At 31.9% G+C, this 19,292-nt stretch overlaps 2 protein-coding genes across 3 annotated transcripts in view; one reads left to right on the top strand and one right to left on the bottom strand.

Annotated features, from left to right (window-relative positions):
* Oamb (Octopamine receptor in mushroom bodies) overlaps positions 1-19,292 on the top strand; it is a 530,847-nt gene that overhangs the window by 292,575 nt on the left and 218,980 nt on the right. The gene's annotated exons all lie outside the window — the stretch shown is intronic.
* LOC118198115 (uncharacterized) lies at positions 316-11,101 on the bottom strand. Its single transcript, XM_035369720.2, has 3 exons — positions 10,629-11,101; positions 6,061-6,532; positions 316-1,003 (listed from the first exon to the last, which is right to left on the bottom strand). Exons 1-3 carry the CDS (start codon positions 11,040-11,042, stop codon positions 654-656), a joined length of 1,236 nt encoding a protein of 411 aa, XP_035225611.2. The 5' UTR covers positions 11,043-11,101; the 3' UTR covers positions 316-653.

Raw genomic sequence — 19,292 nt, 5'->3', positions numbered from 1 at the left:
TAATCTGAAAGTGATTTTGGTCACACTAACCTACAAATCGTAAACTACTGTCGAAAATTGCGCCAAATATCGGATTCTGCATCAGAATATTGTGTCTGTTTACACCTTGTTTGCCATGCTGTAGTTTTGGCTTTCAGAAATCACTTCTGTTATTGCCAAATTTAATTATTTGCAGTTTGCTTTTCTTAGAATAAATATTAGAATAAATTTCTCAGAATAAATTTAAAATAGAAAGTTAAAAAGGGTAAAATTTAACATCCTAAAATAGGTTCATAGAAAAATCACAATAATAAATGCTGTTACAAAAATTTACCTTATCAAGCGATTTTTATTAGGAGAAAGACTCTGGAATCGACGAATACAATGCACAGAAAATTCTGAAGGATATTAAAATGTGAGAGATATCTTAATATATGTTGAAGATAAATTTATGAACTTACGAATATCTATTCTCATGTGTATACATATATTCATAAAATGTGCAGACCTTCTTTAAATAAATTTTTTGTCTACATTTGCAGTACATTTTTGCAATAAGTTTGTAAAGATTATATTTACAAATGGAACGTATATCTCAACAAAAATTACTGATTTCATTAAAGATAATTGCATTGCTTAAATTCAAGGGAACTGATATAAACTATTTCCCAATTTTATAAGTATTCATCTTCGGAAGAAGATTCAGAGACATTGTCAACATTTTCCAAATTTGTGCTCGTAAGTGAAGCAGCACTCCTTTCTGTTGTTTCGTCACAATTTGCAATCTCACACCACTTTTCAAAGTCAGCCTTAGATTCTTCTCTTATGACAATAATCTTGTAAGCACAGAACGTTCCAAGAGCCATCACAGAAATGAAAATTATTACTCCGATAATAATGAGCAGATTCTTGTTGCTCAATAGTTTCATGTACTTCGGGACTGCAGGAAGCACTTTAAGTATAAATACATTCGTGATCCACTTCCTTCCTCGGGCTTTGTCCTGTATCTGGCATGACCAAGTCCCTTTAAAAAACATGCAAGTTGTCAGAATAAAAATTAGTAATTAAAATAATTCTACAACCTACAATTCTATAATATGTTGAAGAATAAAAAAATACGCTGTTATAAAAAATCCACTTTCACGTTTGTGAAACCACTTACTGTTAAGTTTCCCATGGTAACATCCTTTGATATTCGCCAGATTTCTAAGCCATAATTTAATTAATGGAAGTCAAACAACAACAACAAAAAACAAATTTGTGAAGTCAAACAACAAGAACAGGGTTATATTAGTAAATTTTCGGGGACTAGTTTCGGTGAGTTAATTACCAAACCATCGAAACTAGTCATGAAACATTTATTAATGTAACGCTGATTCTTGTTGTTTGACTTCTCCAATAATTCTTATTCGGCGTGGTGTTTTAATCTAAATAATAATCTAATTCCTATTGCATCTCGTTTAACATATACAATATATTGGATTGCACATCAACAATGACTTTGGTTTTTCACTTATTTATACAAGTAGGCAAGAGAGTAGATGAGCTTAATTTTCCGCTCTACATTACAGGTTCTAAGTTTGGGAACAAACTATCTTTTATACTGTTGTTTTCCTAAAGCAACAAAACGAAATATACCTAGAGTAAGTAACAATGAAGACACAGATTCACAGTCGAGGTTCAGCATGTACACAAGTTTAACATTTCAGCATTCGCTGCACATAGGTTGTATTTCAGAGTCACCTATGAAATAGCTTTGCCTAATTATGAAATGTAGTTACTTTTAGAAACCGACAATAATTTATAAACATTCATTATAGTCATCTTAAAGATAGTTAATTCATATAAACTGAGAGTCCTTCAGCTGTTTGTTAAAGTTTGATAAATGTTTAAGATCTGAGTAGAAAAGGGTTTTCTAATATAAAATTTACTCTCTTTTCGCCACCTGTGCTGACAATGTGCTTGCTCACTTCAGTTATCACTTCAGTCACATTCTAATAGAGAATGCCCTGGGAGATGAAATCTGAGTATCTAGCTTATCCAGCATGTATCTGTTCTAGTTCAAATGTAACTTATCAAAAGAACATTCGTATCGTAGGATTTTTAAATCTCTCCATTCCGAAAGACCTTTTTTCATTTAAAATCTCTATAGATTTCCAAAACTCGGAACAGAGATTATTGTGTGAAATTGGTTGTCTTTGTCAGCTAGACTGTTTGAGAAGTGCGTAGAAATTAATCGTTTACTTCTAAGGTTGTAAGAACAAGTCCAAAGAAGGGTTAAATTATCCTTTTATTGTACTCAAAAATATTTACAGTTGCTCTTTTCGGGCTAACTGGAAGGAAGCCTTCACTTGGGCTTTAACTTAAGACAGAAAATATGAAACTAATTAATGCTAACTTACTAAAAACTAGCCGATGCTGCACATAAATAATAAACAGAGTTAGTTCACTCAGTTAAAGCTCACCGGCGAATACTACCAGGCACATTACAATACGGCCGCACGTAGTAAGCAACGACCTAGCCAGAAGGCAAAATACGCTGAACTAAGAACTTCTAAGCTCTTCTATAGAAGCGACAGAGACTAACTCTTAAATACTGGTTCTATCTCATTTACATATAACGTGATGATACTAAAATCTCATTTTGGCAGGGAGTTAGAGGTGGAAAACAAGAGGTTAAAGGAAAGGGTTTCAAAATTATAAATAGCTATTAGAAAATTAAAATAATACCTACAAACTCAAAACGAATACCCTCATAAAGACATTTCTCTGTTATATTTCAAGAGAAGATGTTTATATTTTGATAAAAGGCAAGAGTGCATATTGGTACTCTTATTGATATGCCAAATACCAATTCGTAAATTAAATCAAATTTTGAGGTCAAGTTCAACCCCCCACAAAAATGTATAAATAAATAAAATAAGTAAACTACATTTAAATTGTATTTTACTAACAATATATCCATTGAGAATTTACCTAAAAATTTTTATATATTAAACATTTTCAACTTTCACTGCGCTTCTGTTAAGCAATTTTGAAATTTGCAAATAAATTATTTGGTACAAAAGTATATAAAACGTCTATCTAATTTTTTTTTAATTTTCATTTATACTATACGAACTTATATTCTATCCAGAACTCCACTGTGGCAGGGAATTGTAGGTGGGGAACAGAAAAGTAAAGAAAACTGTTCAAGATTAAAAATAACTGTTAGGAAATTAAAATAACCCCTACACAACCACTAAACATGTACCACTCAGAAAAGTTATCTTTAAAGAACACGCTCCAAGTTCAATAGCACATCTGCAAAATATGGTAATATTTCCTTCATTGGCTATGTGTAAATGTGAGTGAAGATTAATTTCATACATCATATATTAAGAAGCAGAACAATTTTCAGAACTCCAACTGCAAATTTATTAAACTAATATAAATCTGTATGTTTCGAATGGGCTAAAATCCGGGATCTTTCTGGTCATCTCAGAAACCGTGCATATCCTCTGAACTATCTGTATCCAATTTCTCTATTATCTACCAAAGAACGTATTTCATTAACTATGTGAATGTTTTAATTCTTTATTAAAACTCTGGAATTAAGTGTTAGCCTCTCATTTCCCAGTATTATTAGAGGTGGGAAAAGTCAAAGTTCGAATAACTAGATCTTGTCAAGAGTTTGGGGACACTGTAAGAATATTTGGAATATGATATTTTACCAATATTTTTTTCTTTTCAATAATATTTAATACTTTTAATAAGAGAAACATTTGCAGAACGAAATGATTTCATGATCATTTTAAAAAATGTTGTATTTTATTCTATCCCTGAAAGGATAGCAGTCACGTTTAGTAAATGTGTGCCAGTTTCAAAAGTTTTAAAGATGTTTGCAAATGCCTTATTTCACAAAGCCTAAATATCTTATATAAAAAATTACATGTTAATTAAAATTATAACATGTTTACTTTGCTTATTTAGGGTTTAAAATCACTTATTTGACCAAACAAATTGGCTTTTGATAAACCTGTATAATGTCCTTTAAATAGTTTTAATTTGGCATAATTTGGTATAACGTAATGCACTGAAATAAAGCGTTTTGATATGACCTCAGGCCAGAATGGGAAGTAATATTATGGAAGTAAAACGTATATATTCGCTTCTTAGCTTTTGTGCCTTTAGCTTATTATTGTAGTTAATATATTATTAAAAGTACAATTTGAAATTCCCATAAAACTGAAGAAATACTGGAAAGTTAATGCAGATACAAGCATCCAAATTTTTCAGGACACATCCTAACGGTAATGTTACTTTGTACTGAATTATTTTATACTTATTTTATGCTGAATTTGCTTCTCTGTAACATATTATATTTTATATGTTAAATATTTCGGAGAAGCACAACAAAGAAGAATGGCTGAGAAGAATGTTTTGGAAAGACATAAAGGAGAAAAATGGAAAAGAAGAAAAATATCTTATCATAATATTCTTCTTGTTATGTTGTTCCATCTTTATAAGAAAACCGATGCGTTTGAACAGATATTTTTTATAAATATATGCATATGTTTTGAAAATCAAAAGTGAAAGATGAAAAATTTCATATACGTCGATAAAAACTGGAAATGATAAAAGTAAAAAAAGGTCACCATGAATCCATAAGACCACCATTTGGAAACTAATATCAGGGAATTACTATGTCTTAGGAAGTAAATGATTCCAAGTTTTAAATGTAATTGTATTCATAGAGACAGCTTCAGAACCATTTTGTTGTTGTTGTTACTTATTCTTACTTGTCTGACAGTAACATCACCTCAAGCCCACGAAATTCCTTCTGGAAAGAAGTGCTAAATACGCCTGTCTTGAACACCTGTAAGGTGTTCAAGGCAACAGCCTTGAACACCTTACAGGTGACAGCGCGATTTTGCTCAATATCGCCCCCAATTTTGATGGAGAGCACCACCCCGGGGAAAGAACGGGTCCGAGCGGCTTCGACTCCTCTCCCCTTCCACCTAACCACACTAGAGGACTTTCGGTTCACCGCATATTTAGAGTGTTCCCATGCCGCACCGACACTATACATTTACAAACATACATGCCTTCTCCGAGATTCGAACACAGACCCTTAGGCCCTTAGGCGAACGCGGGTCCTTCGGCACGGCAGTCAGCGACGTTAACCACTATACCGGTTGGGCGGCGAAGCATTTTGTTGCAGATATAACCATTCCGTGCTCCAATATATCCTTCCCTATTTGCTTTCATACGCAGGTTTTGAAAGGAGTTGAAGTTTCAGATTAATTTCCCTTAGAGTATTTTCAGATCATTGCTCTCAAACAATATGTCTTCTAATAAATACTTTTCCACATTTGCTAAGTTATCTTTTATCTGTTGAAGAGGTACCTAATAGACATGCCAAAGTATACGCTGCTTTTATGCTATGCATGCTATATGGATCCTAAGTGACTATCTACTTAAATCATATACGACACACCTGGTAGAGGCTTCACCATCACGTGAACGTTTCCGTTTCACTGTTGTCTGCTTGTCTTTTCATTGCTTTTAGAACAATAAAATAATTCCACATATTTTTTCCAAATACCTGCCTTCCTCTTCATTCTTCACATCCCTACTTTTTATATGTATTTGGGAATCGAGTTGTTTTATGACGTTCTCGCTGCCAAATCCTTAAAAGTTTCTTTAAAAGATATGTTATCCACATATCCTTTTATATTTGTTGTCATTTGTCTGTTACATATGAATGCTAAATGATTTTAAATATGTTTATAAATGAAATGGCGAAGCCCTTTAGAAAAAGAAAGTTAAATTATCGAAGCTTCAATATCGAAGCTTCAATAATTCCAAAACCTAAACGGTAAAAACAAGCCAAGTTAATTTTAAATCTGGCAAAATCCATGGTAAAATAGAGTACATTCAGAGATAATTTTATCAAAAACTGCATCTCTTCGAAGATCCAAAATCTAAGTTATATACTCAGTTTAAAACTATGTCAGTAGAGTTTATTCCACATTTTTATCAAAGAAAAATTTTGAAAAGCTTGTTAGTCGCTTACATTCATATATAATTCATACGTACCTGTCATATTCGGAAAGACCTCTTTAATTTTATACATGTTTACTTCAAGAGGAGATTTTTTTCCAAAATCGGCGAAGACTTTACCATTGTGGAGCCACTTTTGTGAAAGATTCTTAAATATTTTGGCTAGCTGAGCTCCATGGCATACTAGCATTAGTTGCTCTTCAGCTAGCACCTCTGCATTTGGTTCTGGAGGTACAACCGTCAATGCTGCTACTGACACGGGTTTCACAACAGCGGAAGCATATCGCATACTACAAACGTAAACGCCATTATCTTTTGCAACAAGTTTTTTGATCGATAATTCTAAGGGAGTGACAGTCATACGCTCTTGATCCAGTTTCAGAATCTTACCGTTCTTTGTCCACATAAGTATAGCTTCAGGATAGTCTTTATATACACGAGTGACTACTTGAGGGGTACAAGGAATGTTCACAGAATCGCCCTCCCTTCTTTCAAAGTTCAGATGCACCTTAAAAAATGATGTTCATATATTACATTATCATTTTGTAAATTATACTATAATAAGTTTAATATAATTATATAATTATTGTTTAAATATATAATATTAAGTATGTAAAAGTTACTGTTTTTTAATTAAATATAAGTAAAGTTTTACACTGCATAAACATGATATTTCTAAAGAAAAGAAGAAATCGGGTTTTATTGGGCTTCTGTTGTGTTATATATTAAACAATCGAAGATCGCTTTGCATTGGAATAGTGAAGTTATTGGTTTATGAACTGAAGCTGTCTCACGTGTGCTTTGTGTTTCAAATGGCAATTGATTTCAATTTACTTCTGCATCTTTCAACATCTGTTGCTTAAAAAAATCTCTAATCAAATTCTGTTTCCTGTCAAATATGCTTGAAACACTTTTCGTTTAAAGTTACCTTTTGTTGTTGAATAAGAATATGAATAATACGTTATATAAACAAATCGTTGCTGAACTCCATATGACCGGAGATTTGCAACTTAATGCATTTGCCGCACATCTCCAAACTCGTCATTCATTTAGCTGTCTAATCACCGATAATGTTGGGCTGGATGCACCCCAGAAGGCGATCGAATAATACCCAACAGAAAGCCTGATCATTCCAGTTTTGATTGAGAACAGCTAAATAAGGATTAAAGAGTCTCTTAATTCTCTCCCCCTGCCACAACCTCTCAAAACGACTTTCGGCTCAAAGGTATTTTATGTGTATCCATGTCGCAAAGGTACTATATACTTACAAGCATCAAGCCTGCTCTGGAATTCGAACCTGGACCCAAGGTTATACCAGCTGGTTTTCATATCACAATGAAACAGAGTGCCTTGCTATTGAACTAAATTTGTCTAAAAACCAACATGATGAAAATACTAAAAAGAAGAAATATAGTCCTTAACGTGCAAATAATTCATGCTGTTTCTTCTAAAGAACTTAAATTTTCACTGGTGAATTCGAGCAGCAGTTTTCATATGCAAAATTAGCAACACTGGAGCTAACATAGTTTGTAATTAAAAAAAATTCATATCAGAAGAGTTTGTGAAATGTTTAGGTATATGTTAATGTATTCAAGTTTATAAAGTATATTTTTACGCAATAAATCAGAAGATGTACTTTTTTTCTAAATAGACTGAAAGCATATTGTGCACACATCGCTTTACATGAATATTATGATAATCTCAATTAAAAATTAATCTGTACTGCCGATCAGGTTTGGCAAATTTTGGCTATTTCGTGGATTATTTTATGATGTGTGTTTTCGCCATGGGCAACATCATGACTTTTGTTTTACTTCTTTAGCCAATATTCAAGAGTTTTTTTTTTTTTTTTTTTTTTTTGAAGAGTTATCATAGCTTATCTTAAGGGGACAAGGGACGTTCAGATTCGTAAATTTCCTTCAAAATTCGAAATTTCATTTTTTGTTTCTGAAAATAAAGAATAATGTAAGTGATGTTTACAAAAAAGAATTTTTAAGTTGCGATGAAAATTAAGCAATTTATAAGGAAATCTCGTTTTTGACATGGACATTTAAATGCGTTTAAAGAGCATTCAACCTTTTGAAGACGGGATGGCCATTATAGTGGCCATAGAGTCCTCTCTTTGAAAAGACAGGGTTGTCCACTTTAGTGGCCATGTCTTTTTCCCCCATTTGCCAGGCTGAAAAGTGGAGTGAAATTTGACATCCCTAGGGTTTTAACCACTTATCTGTTTCAAAGGTCTTCCTTTTGCGACATAGATGCACCCCTCTACCAAAACTACCTATACCAAAACTACCTCTACCAAAACTACCAAACTTTACTGCTACCAATGCAATATGCATATTATTCTTTCCGTGAATGGCAACAGGAACTACTTCGAGTTTTGTTTACATTTAGCGGCACGGCGAAGTTCGTTTGGTTATATTTGTCATTTGTTTTTATAAATCGAAAGTGTGCATGCTGTGAGTTCCAGATGGCGAAAACCTGTGTCCAGTTCTTCAAAAAAAAAAAAAAAAAAGGAAACTTGCAAGCGATAAAGCAAATAAAAGATGAAATAAATGCAAAAGTGAAACTGGTGAATGTTTTGATACTGGTTTGCCCAAATTATGCATTCCAAATGCTGATGTTTCACACCATTCTGATGTATAGATGTGTTACTACATTCTGATTCTGCTGACACGCAGAGTATAATTTTAAACAATAGTAAAATGTCCAGGACTGAACAGAAGTTGTGTTTCTTCAGTAACGCTGGAAATAATGATGATTTAGTGGAAAATAATGCTTCTACTTACACTGTCATGTGTGATAATATGTGGATTCATTTACTGAAACAACTCTACCAATATTTAGAAAGAGTTTGACACGCTTTTGTTTCAAATTGCTTTTGTGCAATTAATCAAAGACTTGGATAGATTAAATCCATTTCATTTATATAATATTGTATTTGCAATGCTATGCAGAATAACTAAAGAAATTTTTAGACAATAATATTTGAAATATAGGTAAAAGTATGTTAGCAAGTAAATATAAGTCTACGTGATGTACCGTGTGTTATGCTTGTCTGCAGAGGATAGCACATGAAATTGATTCTGTTTAAACCAAATGAACAAAATTGAGCTGAGAAAGAACTAATAAATGAAGTAGTAATATAATAGAATGCAGAAGCATTTATGTTATGTAAGGTCCATACTTGCTTGTTGCAAAAGATAATGTCATTTTATGGTATGTAAGTAAAAGTAAATCTTCATATTGTGTTTTCACGGATTTCAGATTTTTGAAATTTTTTAGTACTGAATTTATCTCTTGCGTTTTAATTGTCATCGAATTATTTTCATACTTGATTTATATCATTCCAATACTATGCATAAGAGAACTGTGCATCCATTTTACTATTGATGAACTTTTCTAGGAATTGTTAAGCTTTTCTTAAAATAACGACCCAAAAATATTCAAAAAATTGTGAAAAATTTAATAAATAATTTATTTTTCAATGATGTTTCATCCTATTTTAAAATGCATGCCCAATTTTATTTATCATTTGATATAGATTCATTAGGAAAATTATTGTAGGTTTCTGATTAATTTTTATGCGTAAGGGGCTATATGAATATAAGTATAAAAAAGTAAAAATACATAAAATTATTGTAGGTTTCTGATTAATTTTTATGCGCAAGGGACTATATAAATATAAGTATAAAAAAGTAAAAATACATAAAATTATTTTACTTTTTTTTAAAAAAATTTACCTCTATCATTATAAAATTTTACATTTAGGTAAATGCATACACAATACACATAACTGAAAAATATTTTAAAGTTTGAACAAAAAGTAAGAATTTTTCATTTAAACGTCCCATGTCCCCTTAAGACCAGAAAAGAATTCTCATCATATTGCCTGCATTAACGTAATTTTTATAAAGTGCACTTTTGTAACGAGAGCAAAAAGATTTTACCATACAGGTTTCAAACTGCTATTTCAAATACATGTATTTTTAAATTAGTATCTTGAATTTTAAAACAATGGCATTCATTCTTGATATTCAGGCAAATCATTGGGTTAGTCAAAGCTGTTTTCGATTAGCTTACTGTTACTCCTAACAGTTTTTGAAGAAGATTATTAATCTGACCGTTTCTTCGCCATGATTTTATTTTCTAATGAAAATTACTATTAACAAATAAACATAATTAGAACGTTTGGTGTAATATTCCAGAAAATGTATCTACCTATTTCTTTTGACTTTCATATGTTCCATAAAATACATAACTTTAATGTAATAATAATTAATTTTCTTTGACTGTATTACTTTATAGTTTTCCGTGCACTGAGCATTATCTAAACAAATAACGAAAGCATACATGAATTAGGAAAGTTCGCAATAAAGGATAATATTAAGAGGAAGAAATGTTCCTCACTTTGCTTTATAAAATACATAATTACTAAATAAAATACATAATTACTATTATACATAATGCATTGCTTTAGGCTACGGAAAAAGAAGTGTTGCATGCAATCATTTCGCCGCGTTTTCTGTAGGTTACAGATTTCAAATAAAAAAGATTAAAAATCCGCACGTTGCTTCAATGCTTGTAACTTCAGACATTACCTTATCAACTGAATCCTTAAGTGCCTGCAGAGTTTCTGGCGACAGAGTGTATATTTCGTCTGGACATTTCTGTACATTGCACATTCCATCCTGCTCTGCTGGTCCTTCACAGGCATTGCCATTAAACATCGGCTTCGGATTAGTACACGTTCGTTTCTGTTTTCCCATACCACCACCACAAGATTTTGTGCATTCCCAGGCATTCCAAGTTGCCCATCCTCCATGCACAGGACATGTGATTTTGGTGTCACAGTTTTTTATTTGTCCGCCTGCTCCAGGGCAGCGCAGTTCTTTTTTCCTTCCCTCGTAGCTGCATGTTCTCACACGCCTTCTAAAACCTATTCCACATGTAACACTGCAGTTTTCTTCCCAAGAAGCCCAAGGCCCCCAGACACTTGGAGACTGTGTAGTCATCTTCTTAGATAAAGACTGTTTTGCGAAAATTAAAAAAATGACGAAAAACAGATCCTTTTTGCTCCTGAGAAAGGTAAAAAAAAAGTTTTGTATTAATAATAGGCATCAAATACATCAAATACATACATCAAATATAATAATATAATACTGCATAAGAAAAACATCTTTACGAAATTTTATACTAAGTACTAATCATAATTTAATTTAACACTGATGATTTCATGGAATATTTCTACTGAAAATCTTCACACGTTTCAAAACAGCTGTTAGGTTTTATGCTTATTAATTCATTATATTATTAGACCAGAAGGTATAATAATTTCGTTTTGGTATTTTGCGTCGAATCACTATAAATAGCGTATCACTTTTCAGATTGTTGACGCCAAATATTATCGTCCTATATTATATTTAAAAAAATTAAATAATGAAGAATCTGCATGACAGTATGTATGTTTCTGGCATTGTAATAAAACAACGGTACCTAGAGCCGTCAAATTTTGAATAAAGTAATCCTCCACCCAAATATGGGCGTCTAGAAGGTCAAATTTAGAATTTGGAATATTTTTTATTATCTATTTCATATTTTATAAAATTTAAACAATTTTTGGATTAAAAACTCAACGTTTAAAAAAAAATTACGCGAGACTGTGTACTGTGGTATTGTTGTTGAGTTGAATATGGTTTAAGTGCAAAGAACATTATATTTAATAAATAAAGGTAACACCCAAAGCGTTAAATAAAGTTCCTTGGCCTTAATATAAAATCTGAAAACTTTCAAAATTTTTTTATTTAATTTTTAATTTTTGGTCATCTCTACGTTTGTCAGCTATCTCTGTGATGCAAATTAGTTAACGAAAGGCTTAAAGAAGAGCTTTTTTGAATTTAAGTGAGAACTTTGTGACAGCGACAACTGACCGACTGCTTTCGCGCAACTTCTAGATTTATCAGAATGGGAAAGCTTTTCGTCAGTTATGTTTGCTTACCTGATCTGAGGATCTGAGTCAAAATTTACAGTAGGATCTTGTCTTGTTTTTTGGTTTGGTTACTAGGTTTACTAGAAACTACGGCAAAGCATACTAGACCTATTTGCCAAAAAAGAAGCATGCCTTCGTAGAGCACTTTGTAAGGGAAACTGGTTCGTATGCATGTTACATATGGGAAAAATCATGAAAACGCCCATACAGCCAGCCCGTTTGCCTAGAATCGCACCCAGTTCGGAAATACCAGTGTTTAGAGACTTTAACGCTGGGCCGCTGTTGGGCCTTGCCTTGTGAGGATAGGTACTAAAATTACCTATCTTGACTTTTATATTTTGTTATTGCCGCAAAGAGCGATGACCCGTTCTCTTATTTCACAAACCGTTTAAGTTGTTAAATTGAAATTATAATAAAATAGTTTATTTCAACTATGCTCCTGAGTTCGGTGTTTCTTCACTGGAAGATTAAAACGCGGTAAAAAGTCTCGGAATTGTCTACATGGAGCCAAAATTTAGCAATGAAGTACTAATTAGGTTAGCTACAAGGCTAATAAAGTCCTTCGTTTTTACGAAGAAAATAGTATATTAAATTTTACGAAGAAAATAGTATATTAAATAGAAATAGAACAAACAAAGTAAATTAATAACAAAACAAAAGTAAACGCATCATCTATCGAAGAAGGGAGAGATTAAAAAAGGAAAAGGTAAATGAGAAGAACGCTTTAAATGTCTTGGCAAAAATGAATTCGAATTAAAATTGTCAGTAAAGGCTGATAGAGATTCTGATGAACATGCAGTTCTTTAAATAAAGAACGCTTTTAGTTGATTTTAACAAAATTTGGACACTGAAAAAAAATAATTAACTGATTTTGATAAATGAAGATTTATTCATTTCTCTTTCTCTAATACAAAATTAATGTTCACTAATTTGAAAGTTTTCTTGGCCTGGTCAAGGTATGTTAAACAATACTCAATATTCAATTTCTTCATAAACTGAAATCTGAAATAAGATTATTAAGGGATAATTAAGAAATATTATTAATAAATAGCGTATTTTCTCCCTTCTTCGAGTATACTTTCGTAGAGTAAATGTAGCACACTCGGCGCGTATTCGAAAGGTCCGTGGTTCGACTCCCGGCGAGGACATCGCTCATTTTTCAGGTCTCTTGCTTCAAAATAACTTGTACAAATGACTTCAAAATGACTGTACAAATGTAAGGATCTTAAGTTTTACTAACGTTTATTTTATTTTAAATCTTTACTATCACTTCTTTTTTTCTACTTCCGGCCAGAATTATAAGATTTAAGGTTTTTATGCAAAGTTTGTCTGGCGAACGCCAAGTATTTAAGTTGTGGCTTTTTGCCAAGCGAGAGAGAGGAAGCAGTTGAGTCAAAGCAGGCCGCTTACCTTAGAAGTTACGCAGTTGCTGTTTGCCTTCCAGGCCAGAGGTTTTAACCCTCTTGATAAACTTAAACGTATTGTAGTGTTCACAGTCTCTGTACTACATACGCTTCCTGTTATTATAAGGCCAATCTTCCACGTTTATTATTCTAAAGTTAAATTAGAGTTTAGTTTTATTTTTATACTTTTACGTTAGACCCCGAGTAGCGGGTCGGTGTATTCCGAAGTACGGAAGTTATTGTATATAGAGAAAAATAAAGGGTTTTGTATACCCTTCGTCTGTATCCTGTCTACTTACCACAATTAGTGAACATAGCTTTAGTAAGCTCTCTGTTCCGAGTCAGGTCCTTGTATGTTCCCGAAGGAGGTAAGAAGGAACATTGACCCTGATATAAATATTAAAGATATGATTACTCAGATGTTGAACGTGTGTAAAATGTAAGTAGTGTTTTAAGTAATGGAAGAAGAAAAAGAACGAATAAGGACGAAATTACTGTGGTTATTGCTAGAGCGAATAAAATTTTGTATAATGGTGGTTATATTTGTCATAGTGGTTATTATGGAATGCAAAAATTTACTTCAGTGGAACAGATTTCATCAGATTTAGTGGTTCTAAATTTTTTCTGCTCCATGTACCCCTTCACCCCTACTAGATCATTCCCCCCCATCCTTTCCCTAATTCAAAAAATACATATGGATTTATTTCAATCATTTTTAACCTATTTTTATAAATAAAAGGTGTAGAAAACACGGAAATTCCAAAACGTGAATAAAAGCTTTTTTTGTGTTCATGAACTAAATCTAAACTCTTAAAAACAAAATAAAAGGCTAACCGCATTTTCCCCCGAAAGCATGGAATCCCTTCCCCCGGTTGAGAAGCCCTGACCTCGACAATAATTTCATTACTTTATTTTAGTGCCACCTGACAGTTCCTAAAAGGAAAAAAAAAGCCATTGCATTTCCATTTTCTAATACAGAAATGTTGCTGAGAATTAACTTAATTTTGTCTATAAATCATACAACAGGAGAGAGTTCTTTCTCTATTTTAAATTGATTTAAAGGTTATTAAGGAATTCAGCAGGACAGGAATGACTAATAGCTTTAGTTGCACTTGCTATAGAAAAGGGTAGCCCAAAACGGTTAGAGTCCGCAGGTATTATTGATCAGTTTTCTGATATTGAAATTTAAAAGCGGATAATTTAAACTTTTTAGAAGCTGAATAAAAGCTGTAACTTATATACATTTTTATAAATTTTTGTTACATTATAAATCCCTTATTGTGCAATTATTATTTCATTTATGTTCGTATTCGTTATTATTAATAAAACGTTTGAGGAACATTTAAATTTCATTACAAGCGACTTATATCAGTGGGACGCTAATCTAAATTTTGTTTAAGACCCGTTAGAGGATTATTCCAGCACTGCATGTTTACTAACAGATTCAACTTCCTAGTACGACACGTAAATTTCCTGAACAGGCAATTTTCCTTTATAACTCTGGAGATTCAACTGCAGCTATTTAATTTTACTCTCTGTAACTGAAATTAAAATCATCCTCTAGGATAGATAAATTATCATGAAGAAAAAAGAGGAAAGCATTAAAATATAACATAATTGTCAAAATTTCCTTTTTTCATTTAACTTTCTCTACTTTCGAACTATTCCAGTCGACCTCCCTTTTAATAAATGCAATAAATAACCTTTGCAATAAATGAATAAAGAATTACGATATATATATGTGGTAGAATTGCCGGGAGCATAACTGTTAATAGCATTATAATAATAATAATAACGTTAAAGAAAACAATGATTTCGAATTACTTTCTTATTTAAAAAAGCATTCTGAATATAATATGAGTTATATTTTGTGATGCGTATAAAACTATGATACATCAATAAGCCAAATTCGTTGAATTAAATGATACTACACTTCAATGCAGAATGAAAGAAACATATTTAGCTAGATATTAGCCTTCGAATTAACGTTTCGTTACAACCAAGAGAAAATAAAAATAATTTGATATAATTTGTCATAAAATGTTACAACAGAGATTTTTTTCTGCAAACCGCGTCTTGCAGGGATGTGATGTATTTCCTAAGAACTAGAAAAGATTGCAGATGGCCAATAATCTTCCTTCCTTCACTAATTTAAACGATAATCAGGTGATAACAATTAATCTTTTTATTCTCTCTTCTGTATGTAGATCTTCTCCAATACTCTAATATTACTCCTAAAACAATTAGTCGCTTTCTCAGATTTCTATAGCTCCTGAATATCCTTATTCATGCGCAAGTTGTAAATGAACTTCCTTTGCCAAATTAATCAGGTAAAAACATTTGAATGAAATAGTAGATTTATTTTTAAATGCCTCATAATTCTGATATATATATACTTTGTCTCCATAACGAAACTAAAGTGTTATTTATTATCATTGTTTTCTTTAAATGGAGCTGTTTCTTTCAGTTATATTTGGTTGTTCTCATAGGGTTAAACAGTTACATACAAATAGATTACTATTAATATATTACTAATACTACTCGTACTAATAAAGAATAATATGCAAACAGAACAGATTAGAATTTTAATAGGAATTGGATTTTACTGCTATACTTCTCCACAGTATCATGCCCCAGAAATAAATAAAAAAGTCAAATGGTATCAGTCCTTATTAAACGATTTAATTATTTACACAATTAAAAGGGAATTGTATTAAAAATTAATTTATCTGTTCTATTTATATTCTTATATGGCTAATTTAAAATTTCATTGAAAAATAAAGGTATGTGTTTGAATGTGCACATACAATACCATCAAATGATACTTTAAGAGCGTATATGCTTTTCTCATGTTAGTTCCTTGTTCGAAGTAAAGGAAGTATTGTAATCAAGTAAAAAAACAGAGTACCATATTTCAAAGAAAATATCCGTTTTGATTGCTATCGAATGCAATTTAACGATGTTTTTGCTTGACATTTGTACGTAAGGATAGAATAAAGAAATCTTTTTCTCAAAACGAGTGATAAAACTGATTTAAAATGGATTCAGAGAAGATTTTTTCTTGGCCTCAGTATGCATCTCGCATAACTCAAAAACGAGTACCCTCAGAGCGTTAAAATCCTGTATATAGGACTGCAATAACATGCAGTTCTGCACCTCCCTTTTTCGTTGCAATCGGACGCACCAAAATTATATAAATATATATGTATACGCCCACTCTGTTACTCGGCTCAATGAGTTTAGTTTTCTTATTCTTATTTGTTGGTTAATTGTTTATTTTTGGTTTTAAAAATGATTGAAATGTGTTGTTCTTGTTTTCCGGTTAAGGCTTTTATGTCTTTAGTTAATCTGTATGCAATATTTGCAGATTTATCAACAATTTAAAAGTTGTTTAAGTGCACCTAAGCCTATGTTTTACCATAGTAGCCATATTTGTTTACATTTAAGACAGCACAATAGTGAACTAATTCTTTCTGCACCTTTAGTGTCTTTTTGCCGAGTGAGATCAAAAGGAAACTTATAGTTTTGTGCCTCAAAAGATCCGCGTTCTTTCTTGCCTGCTGGCTGAATTGCTTATTTATACGCAGAAACAGTAATTTTATTTGTAAAAATTGTTTTTTAATTATTTTAACTGTATTTTGTGTTTTATGCTTTTCTATATCTTTCAATTTTCTATGAAAATATTTTGAGTTTCTGTGTATTTTTGTCTTGCCGCGAAGTGAGAGTTGAATTAATTGAATAAGAAATATATCTTTAATGAAATTCAAGGAAATACGTGTTTCGTATTAGCAGCAAATATTGTCGCCAGTCTGTCTAGGACAGAGGAGAATGCTTACGAGTAGCGCATGCCTATTAGGTAAGCGGCGCTTAATCGTCTGTGAAAAACTCTTTCTTTTTATTTGTTTAATTTATTTTATACATCATTTTAAATTTATTAGAGTATTTGAATAGAGCATGTGGCAACGATTAGATAATTCTTCAGATGATACCATTTTTGTGCATCCTGAGTTATAAAATGGATGAAATGTAACGCTGTTACGTGAACTTAGCGTCAGAGTGTGAGGTTATGAGGAATAAATATAGTGAATTTTAAAGAGTGCATTTATTCTGTTGTGGTTTATGCCCTATCGACGAAATAGATTTAATTCAATTCAATACGTTTAAATGAAATGCAGGAAAAAGGGCGTATAATTTAATATTCTGTACAAAGAATTCATGTGGTGTACACATCAGATTTTTTTTCTTTGTTTCTTAGGATTCTAGAAATTATTTTATGTACATGCAACACGAAAGTGTGTTCAAATTTTCATATCAAACGTAGTCGATGGCAGATTACTAAATATATCATGAAATAGAGATAAAAACAAATACAAAATACATTTTGTCGCGCTATAAAAAATACAGTATCTTAAAACAATCTTCATAAATTGAAACAGAGTAGCAGCTATCCTCTTTTTATAACCGAAATATTCTTGAGCCTGCGAAATCTAAAAGGTAAGTAAACGCAAACGAAATTTTACGCGAAAATTGAAAGTAACATTCGCATTCATCAAAAATATGCATAATGTGAAAAATACATAGGTTTCATTAAACACAAAAAATTAACTTTCAGTTTTCGATTTCAAAAAATGAGAAACTAAGCAGTATATTCAGGAATCTCAGAAATCTGAGGTCGCAACTGATTTGTTTTAGGGCCGCAGTATTGGAATTGTGGAGAAGATTTAAGTATAGACGCCAAAATGAAAAATCAAAATCTTTAACACCTTATTATAACTTAAAGAAATATTATAAAGCGTGTCCAGCCTTTTTCATATCCGTACAGATATGAGTACATTACGAAGCTTCAAACCCTGAAAACTCAATTTCAAGAATATGTCTTCCAACCACTAGTTGGATTTGAAAAACAATACACTGAAAGAGTGTATGCGGGGAAAATGCCGCAATTCTTTGCATCCATCTAGAATAAATGAGAAGAGATGTAGACTTACTGTCACCCCCATTTTAATTTGTGCATTATATGCAAAGAAATTAGCCTTTATAGAATGGGGAACAGGAAATTCAGGCTCCAGGATATGAACCTCGAATATTTCAGTTGCTGAATGGGCTAATCATTGTATTACAAAGCGTGCATTAAAGGGATGCCATTTTTCCTTATATGTCTATTTGCATCACTACGTAAGATTTAGGTGGATATTCTGCTGTGTCTGATGTGAAAAATTTAAAATAAAATCTATGGTTTATTAAATATGTTTCGCATCGTAAACATTAAACGTCTCGAAAACTAAACTATGCGTTTCTTTCTAAAAATTTAAGTTACTGTCTTTCACAATTACTGCAGCCATTAAAAGCTATTTCAACTTCGTAGATTGTGTCATAAAACACTCTCTTCGAATTTTCAATTTAAAACGTGTGCTAATGCAGGATTTTTGTAAAAAGGAATTCGCGGAAACTGAACTTTTCTAAAGAGGGAACGTTTGTGTTTGTTGAAAGATAATCTCTCCTGAAGGGTATTTGTTTCTCTCACGATAGGATATTATTTGAACTCATCAATACATTTTAGTTTCCTGCAATTGATTGTAAAATGTACCCACGAAGACTATGGAGTCTATCTCTAACCTTTCTTCTCTTGTTTACTTTTAATTAAAAGCAAGCTTCAACGATCTTCAACCTGTCAATCTTTTCTTGCACAAAAAATAGTAATTAAAAGGCTTCTTCTATTAAGGAAAAAATACTTTTTATATTTTCTTTCGTGCGCCCATAGGATGGAGAGTAAAAACGTTTAAAAAAGAATGGAGTCCTTTGTATTGTTTCCTTTAAATTTTATCTCCTTTGTTCTTAAGCAGTTTCCTAAAACACTTTTCTTCGTCTTTCGT

This window comes from Stegodyphus dumicola, chromosome 2 (genome assembly GCF_044657685.1).
Source record: "Stegodyphus dumicola isolate Sdum_Otavi_A_Nest chromosome 2, ASM4465768v1".
NCBI lineage: Eukaryota > Metazoa > Arthropoda > Arachnida > Araneae > Eresidae > Stegodyphus > Stegodyphus dumicola.
Note: the sequence above shows the minus strand (reverse complement) of the source record. Positions and strands in the feature narration are given on the sequence as shown.